A 16,251-nucleotide genomic window follows, 5' to 3' on the forward strand; every position below is an offset into this window, starting at 1 on the left:
GCCATGTGAAGCCACAAAGATGAGCAACATGCCTGGTGTGGTGAAGGGGGAGGCAAGAGGGACATCAAGGGATGGTCACAGGGCCCTCTTGAGTCTTACCTCTGGGAAGGAAAACATGGCTGTGTTAAAGCTACTGATTTTAACCTAAAATCAGTTAAACACACAGCCAACCAATTCTAACTGAGTCACTGGCGATCTAGAACCATAAGGTATTTGAAGAGAACCAAGATTAACAAAAAGAAGCATCCAAGTCAGAAAACAGAACTGGCCTTGAGGGAGCAGAGTGGGCGGCTCTCTCTGGAGAAGCTGCCACAGTGTTGGAGAGGACGCAGTCAGGAGGCCGAATAGCCGGGCACAGGAGACATACGGAAGTGGGGATGCTCTCAGTGGGAGGCGAGGGGCAGAGCCCAGAGCCGTCGGCGCCCGAGGCCCAGGCAGCGCTGCCTCGCGGGAGGGCCCGGCTTTCCTCTACAGGGTGGTGCTTTTTTGTCTCCTTGTAGGTAAATTTGGAAACCCCCAAGGTTTTCTCTGTGCATAGCAGAAAAACCTGAGCAACACCGAGACAGGAGAGGCCAGAGGTCCCCGGGGCCTCCCTAGGTATTGGAGAAGAGCGTTGCTGAGAGGAAAGAAACGGGAGGACCCGGCCTCTTCTGCTGGCAGCTCTGCGGGGCGCGGAGGGGCTGGGCGCAGAGGGCTTGCTGCGCAGGCCCTGCGAGGAAGGAGCCGGCAAGACTTGAGGGAGGACTGGCAGGCCTCTGCTGCGCCCTGAATCGCACAGCAGCCACCGAGGTCACATGCACAGGAGGCAGAGGGGGAGGTGGAAGGGTGCAGAACAGTGTATCAGCTTCCGCACGGCACGATGTCCCCGAGGCCACTCATGCCACAGAGAAACGGCTCTCTGGGCTCGCAGGGTTGGAGCTTCAGAGTCCAGGGAGGCGCAGGCTTGGTGAGGGGCCCTCGGCCTGGCTTCACGGGAGGCACCAGTGGCAGGGAGCGCGAAGGGCATCCCTCAGTCCCCACACAGACACGCCTCCAAAGACCTCCAGACCTGCACTAGGCCGGCTCCAGAAGGTTCCACTGCCTCCACCAGTATCACCCTCAGGCTGAGTGGAACCTGGGGGGGACATTCAGATTATGTACCCAACAAAGACCTGTCCAATCAAAGGGGGAAAGGACACAGGACAGAGGTCAGGTGAGACAAGCAGGAAAGAACCGTAAGGAGACAGGCCGGTGAGCACTCACCCCTCGGAGTGCAAGGTGCCCGGGCCCGGACACTGCCCGGGCAACAGCCGGACTGCGGGCTGCACTCGGTCCTGCCCATTTCCCGGTAGCGTCCTTTGTCAGTTCCAGTACCTGCATGGCCCTGAGCTGGTATCCCCACAGCCTTCCCAGTCTGAAACGGCCACTTGGTCTCCTGCCTTCAGTGGCCACTTTGCTTTTGAAGGACCAGGCCTCTGGGCACTGTCCCACGGACTGGTGCATATGATGCCTGCTTTGGGCTGGAATGAGGGACACAGGATGGGTGCCACAGGGCAAGGCTGCACCCCTGGCAGTGCCTTCCATGGAGGGTCCCTGCATCAACCCGCCTGGTCACTGACGACCCCATCCTTGTCACATACATATAGCGTTTTCCCACTGAGAAGTGACACTTTCCCTTTGGAGTTATAAATATTTCGAGGGAGGTCCTTTGACACCATGGAAACCCTGAGGGAAACTACCTAGGCCTCAAGACCCATGAGGTCAGAGCGCAGGGGTGGAAGCTACCCCTCCCGGCTCCGGGGAAGGAGGCTGGGTGGCATCAACACAAGCCAAGCAGCTTCACCGGGAAGAAAGGGCCTAGAGCAGCATTTCACAATGACAATGGGGTCAACAATCAAGAGCTGAGTGACAGCAGCCTTTCCAAGGTACCAAAGGCTGAGGGGACTGATCCCAACACCTCAGTGACAAGAAGTCGGTAACAGCAGGCGACCAGCAGCCTCGACCTTGTCCTGTGCCTGGGAACAAGCACCCAGGGCATGCCCAGCCTCCTCTGGGCCTCAAGATGAGCCTCAACCAAATCAAAAGGACCCCAAACATCCAGACGATATTCTTTGACAACAATGGATTTAAATTAATAATCAGTAACAGAAAGATGTGGGAAGTCCCCAAAGGTGTGGGAAGTAAACACTTCTAAACTCAGGGGCAGATAAAGGAATCAAATGGTGATTACAGAGTGTTGTGAACTTACTGATAACAAAAATACAACATGTCCAAATTCCTGGGAGCAGCCAAGGCAGCACTCAGAGGGAGACTCACAGCACTAGATGCCTTCAGTAAAAGAAAAGAAAAGAAAAAAGAAAAGTGTTGCAAATGGGTGGCCTTGGAGCCTAGCTTCCGAAACAGAGAAAGAAGAGAGAGTTAAACTGATGTAAGCAAAAAAAGATCTTTCATTGGAGATCAATGAAAGAGTAAAACAACAGAGAAATCAATGACTTAAAAAATTGGTTCTTTAAAAAATTAACAACATTCATAATTTTCTACCCTGACTTGCAGAGAGGGAGGGGAGGAGGAGGGGGCAGAGGGGGAGGGGAAGGAAGCACCTGCCAAGGTCAGGAAGAAGAAGTGGCTTCACCCCTGCTTATAGACACAGAAAGATCATAAAGGCACTTCCTTCACCCTATGCTGGTGAATTCAACAACTTAGGGGAAACAGGCAATTCCTCAAATAACATGAACTGTAAACATTTGTTCAAGAAAAATGGACTGCTGTCATTTTATTAAACAATTCAACCACAAACAAAAGTGATAGTACGTCGTGACCAGGTAGGATCTGCCCCAAGATCACAGGCTGATTCAACACTTGAAAATCGATCAATATATCCATCATGTCAACAGGCTGAAAAAGGAAAGTCTTAACTGATGGGGAAAAAAAAAGCCAAGATCCACAAAACAGTCATAAAAAACTGATTACTCATGCACACAAAAATAGATTGAAGTCACCCTCTCGCCATGTATCCAAGTTGACTGGATATGGGTAACAGACCAGATGCCAAGCCCTAGAACTAAACAAGTCCTGTGACTTTGGGTTAGGCAAAGGTTTCTTATGTATGACACTGAAAACATAATCCACAAAAGAAAAACCATGGCTAAATTGGGCTTACTCAAAATTAAAAAGTGTGCTCTTTGGAAAACTGTTAAAAGTATGAAAATATGATGCATAGACTTAGGAAAAATGTTTAGAAACCATATTGAAAATGCCTTTATCCTAGAAGGTGTAAAGAACCCTGGTAACTCAACAGTAAGGAACCAAACAGCCCAGTGAAAAGCGGGTCAAAAACTTGAGCAGCCCAATTCCCTAAAGAAGATGGACAAAAAGAAACAGACAGATTTAACCATGCACATCGCTAGCCACGGGGGAACACAAATCAAAACCACAACTGGATAATTCCCACTCCCCTGTTAGAGTGCAGAAAATAGACCGTCTCTACCAAGTGTTGGGGAGGATGGGGACAGAGGATGTTGTGGGACTGCAAACCACAGGTGGCTTTGGCAGTGTCTTAAAGAGTTAAGCGTACACATGACCAGGCCACTCACTTCTAGGCTTCACCCAAGAGAAACACAAGCATTTGTCCGAAGACGCCTACTCAACGCTCACAGCACTTTTCTCTAAGAGCCCCAAAGCAGACACACCCCAAGGGCTGGCCAAGGGAGTTGACATGCACGTTGGTGTGACACACGGGGTAGGACTGTCGCCCTGGGAGGAATGTGGATCGGTAAGCCCAATGGCACAGATTACAACTACCCCGAGGGAGGAAAGCCAGACAGAGGTGCAGGCCCCCTGATGGCACTGAGGTGAGTCGTGGCGCACGCAGGCTCCTCTGCAGGGAAAGCAGATGGGTGCTTGCCTGGTGACGGAAACTTTAGGGTGTCTGCGTGGCGTGGTGATGGTTCACGGGTGTGCAGAAGATGCCGAAACCTATCACATCTCAGTCCGCTGTTCGCTGTATGTCACCGACGCCCCAACGAAGCTGCCTTAAAACCCCGGTGGCCCAGGCCCTGAGCCCGCCTCAACCCTCCAGGCCCTCCTCCTAAGCCCTGGGAAAGAAGCTGGGCCCTGGGGTCTGTGGGACCTAAATGGGCAAAGATCTAGCCTCCGATCTCCACGCAGGACAGGGACACTGCGGGAGGCTCGCCCGGATCCAGCGGGAGCAGGGTCAGGCCAGGAGGAGACCCACCAGAGCCCAGCCTAGCGGACCTGTTTAGGGGCGGGGCCTAACCTCTGAAGCCCCGCCCTACCGGCAGGCCACGCCCCCACCTGCAGAGGCTTGGTCCTGAACTGCTGGCCCGCTTTATCGGAAGCCCCGCCCCAGGACAGCCCAGAGCCACGCCCACAGTCCAGGCCCCGCCCTCCGCCCGCCCACTAACGCGGTGCCTCGCAGGCCCCGCCCCTCAAGGCCAGACCCCGCCCCCGCCCTGCCCTTCCGTCACCGAGCCCTCCCCCGGCCCCGCCCCTGCCATCAGGCCCCGCCCCGCCCCGCCTCCCCTGCCAGCCGCGGGCGGGCGTGGGCACCCGAGTGGGGTCGCCGCGGCGCGGGGCGTGGCGCCTGGTCGGCTCCGGCGGCCGCAGCGGCGTGACAGCGCGGCTGGCCGCGGCCCCCAGGTAAAGCCCCCCGCCCCGCACGGCCCCAGTCCTGCGTCCCGCCGGGTCCGCGTCCGCGCCCGCCGCCCGCCACTCCCGCCGCGCGGCCGGGCCGGCTCCCCCCTCCTCTCCCCTGCGCCGGAGCGGGCAGCCGCCCCTTCAGGGCCGGCGAGAGAAGCTCTGTGACCGCCGACTTTAAGGTGTCACAGCAGGTGTCGGCGACAGGCGGCTGGCCCCCTCTGCCAGGCGCGCTCACCCGCCGCCATCTGCCGGGCCTGACCTGGTGCTGCTGATCCGGAAGGAAGCCCTCCGCCCAGCTCGCCCAACTCAAGGTGACCAGCCTGCAGGGGAAGGCGGGTGTCTGCCCCACCTCAGGTCCCCAGCAGTGGGTGGGTGGCCAGGGCTGCATGCCCGCCGGGTTCTCTGACCACTTGGCCCTGGGGTCTGCTGTCAGCCAGCGGTCAGCACTAGCCACCTCCTTGACCTGAGATGCCCCTCTGGGTGGTACTGGAAGACTTCAGAAGAAAATTATAGACCAGGTGTGTTTAAGGGGGTGTGGCGGGCCCCAGATGCCTCCTTTTTCTGTGCCAGCCTCTCCCTCAGGGTGTGGCCCATTCCCAGCTGGACCCTAGTGGACAGGGCTGATTGTTGTCCCTTCTCTCACCCATTTCTCTTGTTATTTTTCAGAATTCGTGGTGCCACTGCTCTTCCTGGTGAGGAAGAAGAGTTTGTGCACGTGGTGATTCTTGCACAGTGGAAAGGGCAGGGGTCCTCAGGCCAAAAGCAGAGGAGCTACTTGTCCCAGGCCGTGGCAGGATGGGCCCTAGAAGCAGATGGAGCCCCTGGTGTCTGCTGGCCCCCTCCCATGGGTCCTGCCTCTTCCTCCTCTTCTGCCTGCACTTGAGTGCTTCCTGCCCACAAGCCTGCCAGTGCCCTGACCATGCAGGGGCTGTGGCTGTCCACTGCAGTGCCAGGGGCCTGCAGGAGATCCCCAGGGACATCCCAACTGAGGCCGTGCTCCTGAAGCTGGATGCCAACAAAATCTCGCGAATCCCCAACGGAGCCTTCCAGCACTTGCAGCAGCTGAGAGAGCTGGACCTGTCCCACAATGCCATCGAGACCATCGGCCCCACGGCTTTCTCTGGCCTGGCTGGGGGCCTGCGGCTGCTGGACCTGTCCCACAATGGCATCCGGAGGATTCCGAAGGATGCCCTGGGCAAGCTGAGCGCCAAGATCCGCCTGTCTCACAACCCACTGCACTGTGAGTGTGCTCTGCAGGAGGCCCTGTGGGAGCTGAAGCTGGACCCCGACTCAGTGGATGAGATCGCCTGCCACACCTCCGCTCAGGAGGAGTTCGTGGGGAAGCCTCTGATCCAGGTACTGGACTCGGGCGTCAGCTTCTGCAGCACCCACCACAAGACCACCGACGTGGCCATGCTGGTCACCATGTTTGGCTGGTTTGCCATGGTGATCACGTACATTGTGTACTACGTGCGTCACAACCAGGAGGACGCCCGGAGGCACCTCGAGTACCTCAAGTCCCTGCCCAGTGCCCCCGTCTCCAAGGACCCTGTCAGCTCTGCCCCCTAGCGCCCACCCTAGGCAGGCCCACCCTCAGTGGCTTTTGTAGCAGGTGGAGACCACGTGTGCTTCTGGTGTCCCCAGTGAGGTGGTGTCATGGCACTCGCGTATAGTGCATCCGTCTGGAGACAGCATCTGTGTGTACCTGTCATCGCAGAGCCTTGCGTCAGCAGTGGACCACTTGATGGCAAGGACACTGAGGTTTGGGGTGAATGACTTCCTGTGACCACACGGCCAGGCTTGCTCCCTTGGGACCCGAGCCCCAGCTGCCCGAGGTGACATTCCACATTCCTTCCACTCCGCCAGCCTTTCTCACGTGGGCTGCAGGATGCACCCGTGGGCCCACAGGGGAGGGCGGGTTCTGGCTGGGAGGGGGTGCAGTTCAGCTCTCGAGGGTACCAGGGCACCCAGGTCTCCACTGCCCGGCCAGTTGCCTCAGTTGAACTAGGGCCCTGGGCACATTCCAGCCGAGCCCCGTCCTGGAGGCCAGGGTGTTCTAGGCAGGTCAGTGGGATGCACAGTTCACACTAACTTGTTCTCAGAGGGTCGGAGAACTCTTGTGCCAGAATTCCCACCCATCCAGAGGGGCAGACACAGAGGGAAACCTGAGAAAGGCCCAGCCTAGATTCTCAAGGGGCAGCCAACCAATACGGCCTACCCTGCTTCCTGCCTCTCCACCTGTGCCGGGTTGGCAGGGGCCTGTCAACTCAGGTCACTACTGTGCCTTGCTTTTCTAGTCACTGATATCTAAACAGTCTTTTCCAGGGACAGCAGAGGGAAGTTTTGTGTTGGAGGCCCGTCAGTGGGACACTTCTTTTTCCCTGAAATGGGAACTTTCTCTTATCAACTTTGCTGCCAGGAGTCTTAAAGCTCAGTGATTGCTCAGTTTTCTTACTGACACTGTTTCATGTTCAGGGTCCATGTTTCCTCCACCTGATTACAGTTTTACTTTTTATTGCCTTTTTGTATGAGCGTTTGGATTTCAAGCTACTTCAGGGTTGAGCAAATAAGTGTGAATTCATTATTCTTTGAAGGGTAGATGTCTCATCAAGAAAAAGTTTAGAAACAACTAGAAGTTGGGGGGATTTTATTTGGCAGGCACCCTGTGGCCCGCAGTGAGGCATGAGCCTCTGAGGTGGCCTGGGATTCGCGCCACCGCGTCCACGCAGCTCAGCCACCTTGCTTTGCAGCCGCGGTGTGCCCAGCCGTGTGACCTGTCATCTGCTCTGTTGGCAGAGGGACCTGGGCCTGGGAGCCTCTGTCCCGGGAACCAGGGCTGGAGAGCACCAGGGAGGGTGGGTGAGGGGTGGGGCGTCGCGGCTGCCACCTGTGGGGTGCAGAGTGAAGCCGTCAGGGCTGGCCGTGAGCGCGGCTGTCTGCAGCGGAGGCCTGCGTCTAGCTCTCCAGGAGGCGCGTGGCGGGGGCTCCTTCCCTCCCTGCCCGACTGCTGGGCACCGTCCAGGGCCTGGTCCCCTTGCTGCAGGGCTGCGGAGCTCCTGTACGCCCCGGCTCAGGGCAGCTGGACCGAGGCCCTCCTCTGTGTAGGGGCCCAGAGCCGGGTCCCTGCAGAGTCCCACCTTCCTGGCCTGTCGGGTTCCCTGCTCTCACGGGCCCAGAGAGCAAGGCTTCTCTGAGGAAGACCCCAGCGGTCCCGCACGGAAGACCCCCTGCTCCCCACAGCCCCCACACTTCTCTCTGCCTCCCCTGCCCCCTCCCCTCCTGGGACCCTCTCACCTGTGGGGCCTAGAGTCTGTGACGCAGACTTGGGGGGACATGGGTGCCCTTGAGGTGACAGGCCACAGGGGTACGTCCACTCACTGCGTGAGCGGCCCTTCCTCCCCACCCTCACTGACTTCTCCTGCCCAGCGAGGTCAGGGAGGCCCCACCAGGGGCACAGGTGTGCTCTGGGTGCACACCTGGGTGGATGCAGTGGGCGGCTCTGCCCATGTGGCAGGGGCTGGCAGGGTAAGCCCACCTCCCAGGCCCCTCAGCTGGCCCTCGCCGCTTTCTGTCCTGCCCTCAGCTGGCCCTGCCTGACACCTGAGGGCTACCTGGGAGGGGTCAGGGTGCCGACAGGCGGGGTCTGGGGATGGCTCCTGAGCTAAGTCTAAAGTGGGGTCCTGGCTGCAGGTTTCCTAGGGACCCTCAGAAGGCTCTCTGCTCACTGCGGCTGGTGTGGGTCCTGCTGTCTGGGCTCAGCCCCGTGCCGGGCCTCTCGGCCACCGCAGCACCGGGAGCTGGCAGACCTGGGACAGAGCAGGCTGGTGTCACCTCTGACCAGCTCATGACAGCTGATTGTTAAATATGGCTCCTGACAACCATCGTTAAACTTGTAGGAATTTTGTGAGCCAGTTGACCTCATCAGGTATTTGGATGCTGACCATGGAGACCGTCAGATGCTGTAAACCCTCCTACCCGGGAGGTTGCCGGATGTTTGCCACACAGGCTGCGGGGCCTGTCTGTGTGGCCACCTCCCAGTCTGGGTCGAGTGTCTCCTGAATCACCACCGCTCAGGCCCTTGGGCAGTAGTCAAGAGCAGGGTTGGGGCAGGGCCATGGGGCCACCAGGCTGCAGGGACCCAGAGCAGGACAGGGCTATGGGGCCACCAGACACCAGTGCAGGGTGACCCCCAGCGAGAGAGCCGTGGACTCTCCTTACCCTGACATGGGCGCAGCCGTGGCTGTCCTTGGAGATGGAGCCCGGGCCGTCAGCCGGCTCTGCCTGCCCCTGGACCCTGGGAAGGCAGGCGAGGATTCTCCCCAGAGCCGCCAGGAGCCAGCCCTGCTGAGGCCTCGGTGCTGACTGGGGGAGATGGGCCTGGCCCCTGACCCCGGGGTTCTAAGACACAGAGTCTGCCTCGCCTGGGCCACTGAGCTGGTGGGGCATTGCTAGGCAGCACAGCAGGCCACCGCAGCCTCCGCCTGGGGGCTCTGCCCACGCAGCCGGCATGGACCCATGCTGCTCTGCAGCCGCCTGGACACTGCAGCTGAATCTCAGCTCTTGGGGTCAGCGCCAGGGAATGCATGTCCAGCTGACCTTGGGGTTTCGTGTCACTGCCGCCAGCCAGACTGACCCCCGAGGTCCGTGGTTTGGGAGGAGCAGGGCACGTGGCTCCCAGGATCCTCAGCCACCAGACACACACGCATGCTCACTCGTGCCCCCCCCACGCACTTCCCCTATATGTGCTCCAAACAAGCACGCTGACATGTGGTCACACATGGCACTCTGCACGCGTGGTCACTCGTGGCACTCTGCACGCATGTGCACATGTGCTCACACGCACACTCATGTGGCCCCTAACTGCTCCCGCACAGCACACCCTCCATGGCGTGTGCTCCTCTCCCTTCCCCTGAACGCCCAGCAGCTGCCTCCGCAGAGCTTCCTCTGTCCCTCAGGCCGCTGCCCAGTCGGGCCCCCGGCCCTGCCCTCAGAATCGGCTTCCTGCCTGTCTGACTTCCGGGGCTGCCTGCGGCCGGTGGCTTGTGCTCCTGGCCGCACGTGGAGGACGGCCATGGCACGGCTCGCCTCTCCGAGCCTCTCAGGGCCCCTCTGCCATGCCCAGCACAGGTGGGAGACATCGTCTGGGCCCGAGGCTCCCTGAGTGCCAGGCTGGCACCTGGAGGAAGGCCTCTGGGTGGGAGCCCAGGGCAGAGCTGGCTAGCGTTGGCAGGACGCTGAGCTTCTCTGGAAGGTGCAGGCAGAGGAGGCCACGGGGACAGCAAACCCTCGCAGCCCTGTTGGGACTCGCAGCCCCCGCGGGTCCCGTGGACCAGCCTGCTCTCTGGGGCGTCTTGGTTGGCTTGCACAGGGTGCTGGCGCCAGCAGCCACCACCTATCTTCAGAGCACACACAGGGTTCTGGGGCCTGCACCGAGGAATGACAGGCTCAGAAGGCAGCTTGTTTAGGGCAGCGCTGGGCCGGAGTCCGCGTCTGACACTGGGCCTGGACTTTCTCACTCGGGGACCTGGGCCTCGGGGTGTTGTCAAAACAAAAAGGAACCAGATGGAGGAACAGCCTGTGGCCGGCTCACAAGCCGAGCAGAGCCAGGGCCACCGCCCATCCATACCACAATGGCCAGAGGCAGGGCTGCCTCACATTCAGAGTCCAGTGCCGGTGTCTGAATCTGTAACCATGGCAACGATGCTAGCTGGAAAGGGAGTGGACACCTGGGCACTGCTGGGTGCTGCTGGCCACTGGACTTGTACATGTGAGGCTTCAGGCCCAGCTGAGGTCATCAGGCTGATGCACCCTCCCTGGCATTCTGCGCAGAAGTGCTGGGGCCACAAGCCCACCCGAGAGCCAGCTGCCCGTGGACAGACAGGGCATTCAAGGGAAGGGCCACCAAGGCAGGGGACAGAGAAGCAGCCAGGACGGGACAGCGTGGCTGGTGGTGCCCACAGGCCAGCCAGGGAGAGACTCTGATTCTGGAGGCCACGTTGGCGGCCAAGCCTTATGGGGGGAGGCTGAGCACGGGCCCCGAGGCAGGGTGGCTTGCTCCACCTGCAGGCCACTTACACACTCAGACTTGGAGGTGGCTGGTGAGGGGCCTGGCCGGTGTCTCTGGGCAGGGCTCACCTCCTTACTGGACCTGCCCCAGGGGCCCTGCGGTCTGTGCACAGCCAGACCCCACCAGGGCTCCGCTCTCTGCCAGGGGAAGCTGGACAGGCCCCCCCAGGGACAGGAGCTCTCCCTCCCCCACTTGGAGCCCTTGGCACCCCACGCACATGCTCAGCTGTGGGGGAGGCTCCAGCCCCAGGGCAGTCCACACTCCAGGGCACGTGGGGACAGGCTGCACAGGGTCAGGTGCTGGCCAGAAGATGGCTCTCTGGTCAGCCAAACAGCTTCTGCAGGCTCCCTGGTGCTTGTGGGTCTCACTGAAGCCACTGGCCAGGTGGCTGGACCCAGCTACTCAGGATGGTACGCAATCCCAGGTCCTTCCCTAGGGGTCACTGGGGCATCACTGTGACTCAGAGCCAGCTGGTCTGGAAGTCACAGGAACTGGACGTGAGGGAGGGGATCTGGGTCTCTTCCTCCTCTTGGAAGACACCTGTGCTGGGTCAGGGCCAGTCCCATGACCCCTTAGCCTTACTCGCCTCCTTAAGGTGCGCCTCCAACTGCGTCCCACTGGGGCTGGGTGTCGACTTGAGTTGGGGATGTGACAAGGGGCTCGGCTGTCCCACATGATGGTGGGGGAAGGCGTCCAGAGCCCTGGGTGCCATCAGCAGGTTGGTGGTCCCCAAAGATGTCCACATTCAGACACCCAGAACCTGCACAGTGTTTCCTCACGTGGCCCGTCACCGACTGTGGGGCGTGGGGTGTCCTGGACATCCGGAAGCCCAGCGCCATGGCCAGACTGATACCCAGGGAGGAGGGAGGCAGGGGTGGGCCAGGGACATGCAGCGTGGTGAACAGCAACTGCCTGACCCTGACGGTGGCCCCAGAAGCCAGAGGGGGCAGGGATGGTCTCCCTGGAGAAGGGACAGCCCAAGGACAGGGGATTTTGGCCTGGTGCTACCCTCCAGAGCTCTCAGGTAGCACATCTGTGTGGCCCTCAGCTGCAGCATCGCAGGGGTTGCCACCAAGGCTGGGACGCCTGCTGCCTGTCGCCTGTCGTCCTCACGGTGAGGAGGCTGGCCGAGCAGGCTTGGGTAATGCCCCTGGAGGACGCTGGCTCCTCCCGACCGCTCCGGCCTTCAGCCCCTTCACTCTGCCTCCCCCGCCCTTCACCCTTCCTGTGACCCCCAGAGCTGCTGGGACCTGATCCCTCGGGCTCCTGTTGCCCCCTGGAGCAGCCCAGGGCAGCACATCGCTGGACCTTCATTTTGAGAGCTGACTGTGAGATGGGAGGCCCCGGAGATGGCCCTGGCTCTGCGGCCTGCAGCTCCCGACCAGGCTGAGCGCCCACCTGCAGCCACCTTTCCTGCTGGAGATGGTCACCAGGAAAGGAAACCTGCGTCCACACAGAAACGTCTCCACGACACTCCAGCTGCCCAGGAAGCAGCCGGGTCGGTGGGCAGGAGGGTGGGGACAAACCGGGTGTTTGTGACAGTCCACAGCAAGGAGAGACACCTACCTGGCTGCAGCCTGCGGGAGTCAGAGGCCAGGTTGGAGTGGCGGTGGGGGCGGGACTGGCTGGAGGGGTGCCAGGGGGTAGTGACACAGGACACCTGGCCTGGGGACCGCGCTGGCTGTGCACACCTAAGACCCGCGCAGTACAGAATCCTGTTCATAAATCAATAAGATCAAAGGTGCAAAGAAAAGGGCCCTTGGGAAAACCAGAAATAAACTTGAGATCACAGGATCACAGCCCCGGAGGGCCTGGCCACGGACCTGGGCTCCCTCCCACACCCTGCCTGGTGGCTGCAGGGTTCTCCTGAGGCTGAGCCACCTTCTCTGAGCAGGCCCCTCCTCAGGCACTGCCCCAGACTGGCTTGTGTCCCCGGTTCCCGTCGAAGCCTGTGCCCTGTGTGCTGGCACAGCCGTGGGCACCCCAGGAGGAGGGCGCCCCAGGAGGAGGGCCCTCCTGGGAGCCGCTGCAGCACGGTGGCCGGCTGGGCAGCTGTGGGTGCCAGCCTGGTCCAGGGCTGTGGTGTCCTTCCAGTGCCACTTGGCTCAGCACAGTGTGACAGGCAGAGGTCACGATGGCACAGGCTCAGGTCCAGAAGTGGCAGGTGGAACTGGACTCCAGCCGTCCTGATTCCAACCCGGGCACTTTTGCCTGTTTGGGTCTTGAACCCATCAGAGCCGAGCTCTCAAGGAAACAGCCACTGGCTGTGTGGAGAGATTTATCAAGCAATCGGCTCTCGTGGTTATGGAGGCCGCTGAGTGCAAACTGCAGTGTGGACTGGCAGCAGGAGACCAGGAGAGGGGACGGCACAGATGTGCCGAGGCTGTTGGCTGGAGAACCCCCTTCTTGTTCCAGTCAAGCCTTCAGCTGAATGGGTGAGGCCCACCGATCTACTTACAAAGTGCACAGATTTACAAATTAACCGTACTCAAAAGCACCCTCCAAGTGGCACATGAATTGACCATCACAGTGTGGAGGTAGGTTCTGGGGGTGCTGGGGGACTCCCCTCTCTCTGTGTGGCAGCCCACCTCTGAAGGCATTTCTGGGTTTTAGCCCCACGAGGACTGAGCCCTGCCCTGCAGTCTGCTCCCTGCCCAAGCCCGCCTGCCTCACAGCCCCACCTCCTCTGCTCTTCCTCCCCTTGTCCCTCTCCTGTTGTGTTGAGAGCCACAACCAAGTCAGGATGGCACCTGGCATTTTGCCAGAAGGAGTGGTTGAGGGGTAGCGCCAGCGAGCCATTGGGATGATGATGGTTAAGTTAAGCTGTGCATAATTATTGGGATGATGGCTGATTGCTGTAACTGGATGATGCTGGATTGAGGCAAGCTGTGTATTCAGTTGTGTATGTGGACCTCTGCTGTCCGGCAATAAGGCGGCTCCTGCTACCTCAGGTGCCTTCTACTTTTGAGTTCTCGCGGAGTTCCCGTTGAGTTCCCGTGGAGTTCGTGTGGGTTCTGGAATAAAGTTTGTTCCTGCTTGAATCTACAAGTGGCTCGTGACCTCCCAGTTAATTGTGCACAGCCAGACTTCGGCATTTGGTGGCCCGTACGGGGATCGCCTGAAGCTTGGGGGTAAGTGAAATTGCTGGCCCCTGAGGGAAGGTGAGAGAATGGGTGACCATTTCAAAAAACAATGTGTTCTTGTTTCGATTTGTTTTGTTTTTGTTTCAAGCTGCCTGTCCCTAGAACTTTCTCAGGCAAACTGGGGAAAGTGGTTGGCTCAAGGTTTGAAGTTGTTCACCCCTGAGGAAGAGATAGAGATAGACCACGGATATACATGTCAAGAAAATAGAAAAACTGATACAACAAATTTTTGTTCTGTTTTGTTTTGTGTTATCTTGTTGGGTTGCGTTATCTTTATAGCAGAAATATGGAACTAAAAATCAGTGAAAACCATACCAAAAGGGTGTTAAGTAAATTGCTAGAGGAAGGAGGCATCTCAGTAAAATCAAGAACAGTTAGGGCATACGTTAAGACGATACAAAGGTGTAGCCCATGGTTCATTAAAGAGGGGTGGTAAATATATCACAATGGAACCATCATGGTGAAGATTTAAAAAGGATAGAAAAGGAAAGCCCAGGAACTCTGCCAGTTGGCACATTACCATTGTGGATGTTGGTACAATCTTGTTTGCTTAGTCTAGGAGAAGACATCCTATATCAAGGAAAAGAGGAAGTCTCTCGAGTTAGACAAGGGAAAAAAGTTTAGAGGAGGAAGGGCTATCAGGGGAGAAGTTACAACGGGAACTCAAGGGGAAATCCACGAGAACTCAAAAGTAGTGGGCACCGAAGTAGCAGGAGCCGCCCCACTGCCGGACAGCAGAGGTCCACATACACAACTGAATACACAGCTTGCCCCAATCCAGCATCATCCAGTTACAGCAATCAGCCATCATCCCAATAATTATGCACAGCTTAACTTAACCATCATCATCCCAATGGCTCGCTGGCGCTACCCCTCAACCACTCCTTCTGGCAAAATGCCAGGCGCCATCCTGACTTGGTTGTGGCTCTCAACACTGTTGGCCATCCAGGCCTGTCTAGGCCCAGTTAAAATCAGAAACCCCAGGCCGACCCAAAGAGGTGTGGCTTGCTGTCCACCCCTGTCGGGCAGCAGGGCTGTCTGACAATCACAGCCGATTTACGGTGACCACTCTTGGTACAGCCGAAGCAGCATGGGGAGTGGCCCACGTGGCATGGAGCTAGGCCCAGGGCCAGGCCGCAGGGTGGCCATAGCAGGGACGTGCAGGTCCAGGGGTGCAGGGACTGCAGAGGGCCTGGCTGGGGTGGGGACACTGTGGGGCTCCTCCACGTCCTGCCAGGGTCCTCCTTTAGCCCGCGACCCGCGCTGGCTTCATGAAAGAAGGTTGGAATCGTGAGAAACTGCTAGGGAGTTTCAAATTAAAGAGACAGACTCTCATGACCTTTAACCAGCTCCAGGACGGCTCCTCCTAGGTCCCGCCTCCAGCCACCTAACACTGTGGCGAGGTTCACAGAAGAGGCCAGCGAGAGAGAGAGAGAGAGAGAGAGAGAGAGAGAGAGAGAGAGCGCACGCCAGGGAGTGGGCTTTTATTGGGGAACAAAAAATTCTGGGGAAAATCCCATCCAGTGAAGGTTAAGGGGGGGCAGCATCCCAAGGTCAGGGGTGACGATTGGGTCTTTGGGTCAGTGGCCAGGCACGCCTCTGCCCAGACAAGCCCTGGACCTGGGACAGGGTGGGCAAGGCTCTGACACCGCTGTGTCTAAGCGCCTCTCACCCAGCCAGGGAGGTGACTATGGGATGGCCTCCCACACTCCTGGCCCCTGGGGTTTCTCGCATGCACCTGCGGGTGTTGGTGCTGCCCAGGGAGGCAGCCCAGCGGCCTCCAGCCCGGGCCCTGGCGGCAGGAGCCAGATGCGGATCTCACCCCATGCCGCTGGGCAGAGGGTGTCGAGGGCTGTGAGAGCGCCTGGGCTTTTCCAGAGCCTGGCTTCACTGCACCTGGAAGCGGAGCCCCAGTGGGCAGCCAGAGGCCACTGCCCCCCCAGCTCTCCCCGGTTTCCTGGTGGACCCTGCTGGTGTCTTCACTCCAGTTCTGGCATGAGAAGCCAGTGTCCAGGCTCCACAAGCTGTGGTCAAAGGAGAAGGAGAGGCCGCGTCCTTCAGTCCCCACACTGGGCTTCCCAGGGGCAGGACCTCTGTGACGGCTGCTGGACAGTAAGACCCCTCCCCAACTAGTCAGCCTCTCCTTCAAGGGTCCAACCTAACTCACTTCTCCACTGAGAGCAGCGGCCTCCCCCAGCCCTCTCCCTGACCAAGGCCCACTGTCAGAGGTCTTAGTCTCCCCAGCCCCTGCGCGTGAGTGACAGGGCGGTGATGCTGGCGGCCCCACCAGCCCCTGCGCGTGAGTGACAGGGGTTCGGCGTCAATCTCTATAACAGTTCCTGGACTTCCCTCCCGCAGGGCTCTCACGGCCTGTTCTAAGGGGCCAAACCGTTTCCACAGGTT

General features: G+C 59.2%; 1 protein-coding gene across 1 annotated transcript; it reads left to right on the plus strand.

Moving 5' to 3' along the window:
* Positions 1-4,703: 4,703 nt before the first annotated feature.
* Lrrc3 (leucine rich repeat containing 3) lies at positions 4,704-7,158 on the plus strand. The gene is made up of 2 exons (XM_046439017.2): positions 4,704-4,949; positions 5,305-7,158. Exon 2 carries the CDS (start codon positions 5,434-5,436, stop codon positions 6,205-6,207), a length of 774 nt encoding a protein of 257 aa, XP_046294973.1. The 5' UTR covers positions 4,704-4,949; positions 5,305-5,433; the 3' UTR covers positions 6,208-7,158.
* The last annotated feature ends 9,093 nt before the right edge of the window (positions 7,159-16,251 follow it).

The sequence above is a fragment of the Marmota monax genome, unplaced genomic scaffold (assembly GCF_021218885.2).
Source record: "Marmota monax isolate L192 unplaced genomic scaffold, Marmota_monax_Labrador192_F-V1.1 WCK01_AAM20220418_F8-fsc00125, whole genome shotgun sequence".
In the NCBI taxonomy this organism is placed as follows: domain Eukaryota; kingdom Metazoa; phylum Chordata; class Mammalia; order Rodentia; family Sciuridae; genus Marmota; species Marmota monax.

Bases quoted from the DNA above. Each gene is read 5' to 3' on its own strand.
- Lrrc3 (XM_046439017.2), top strand. From the start codon at position 5,434: ATGGGCCCTAGAAGCAGATGGAGCCCCTGGTGTCTGCTGGCCCCCTCC.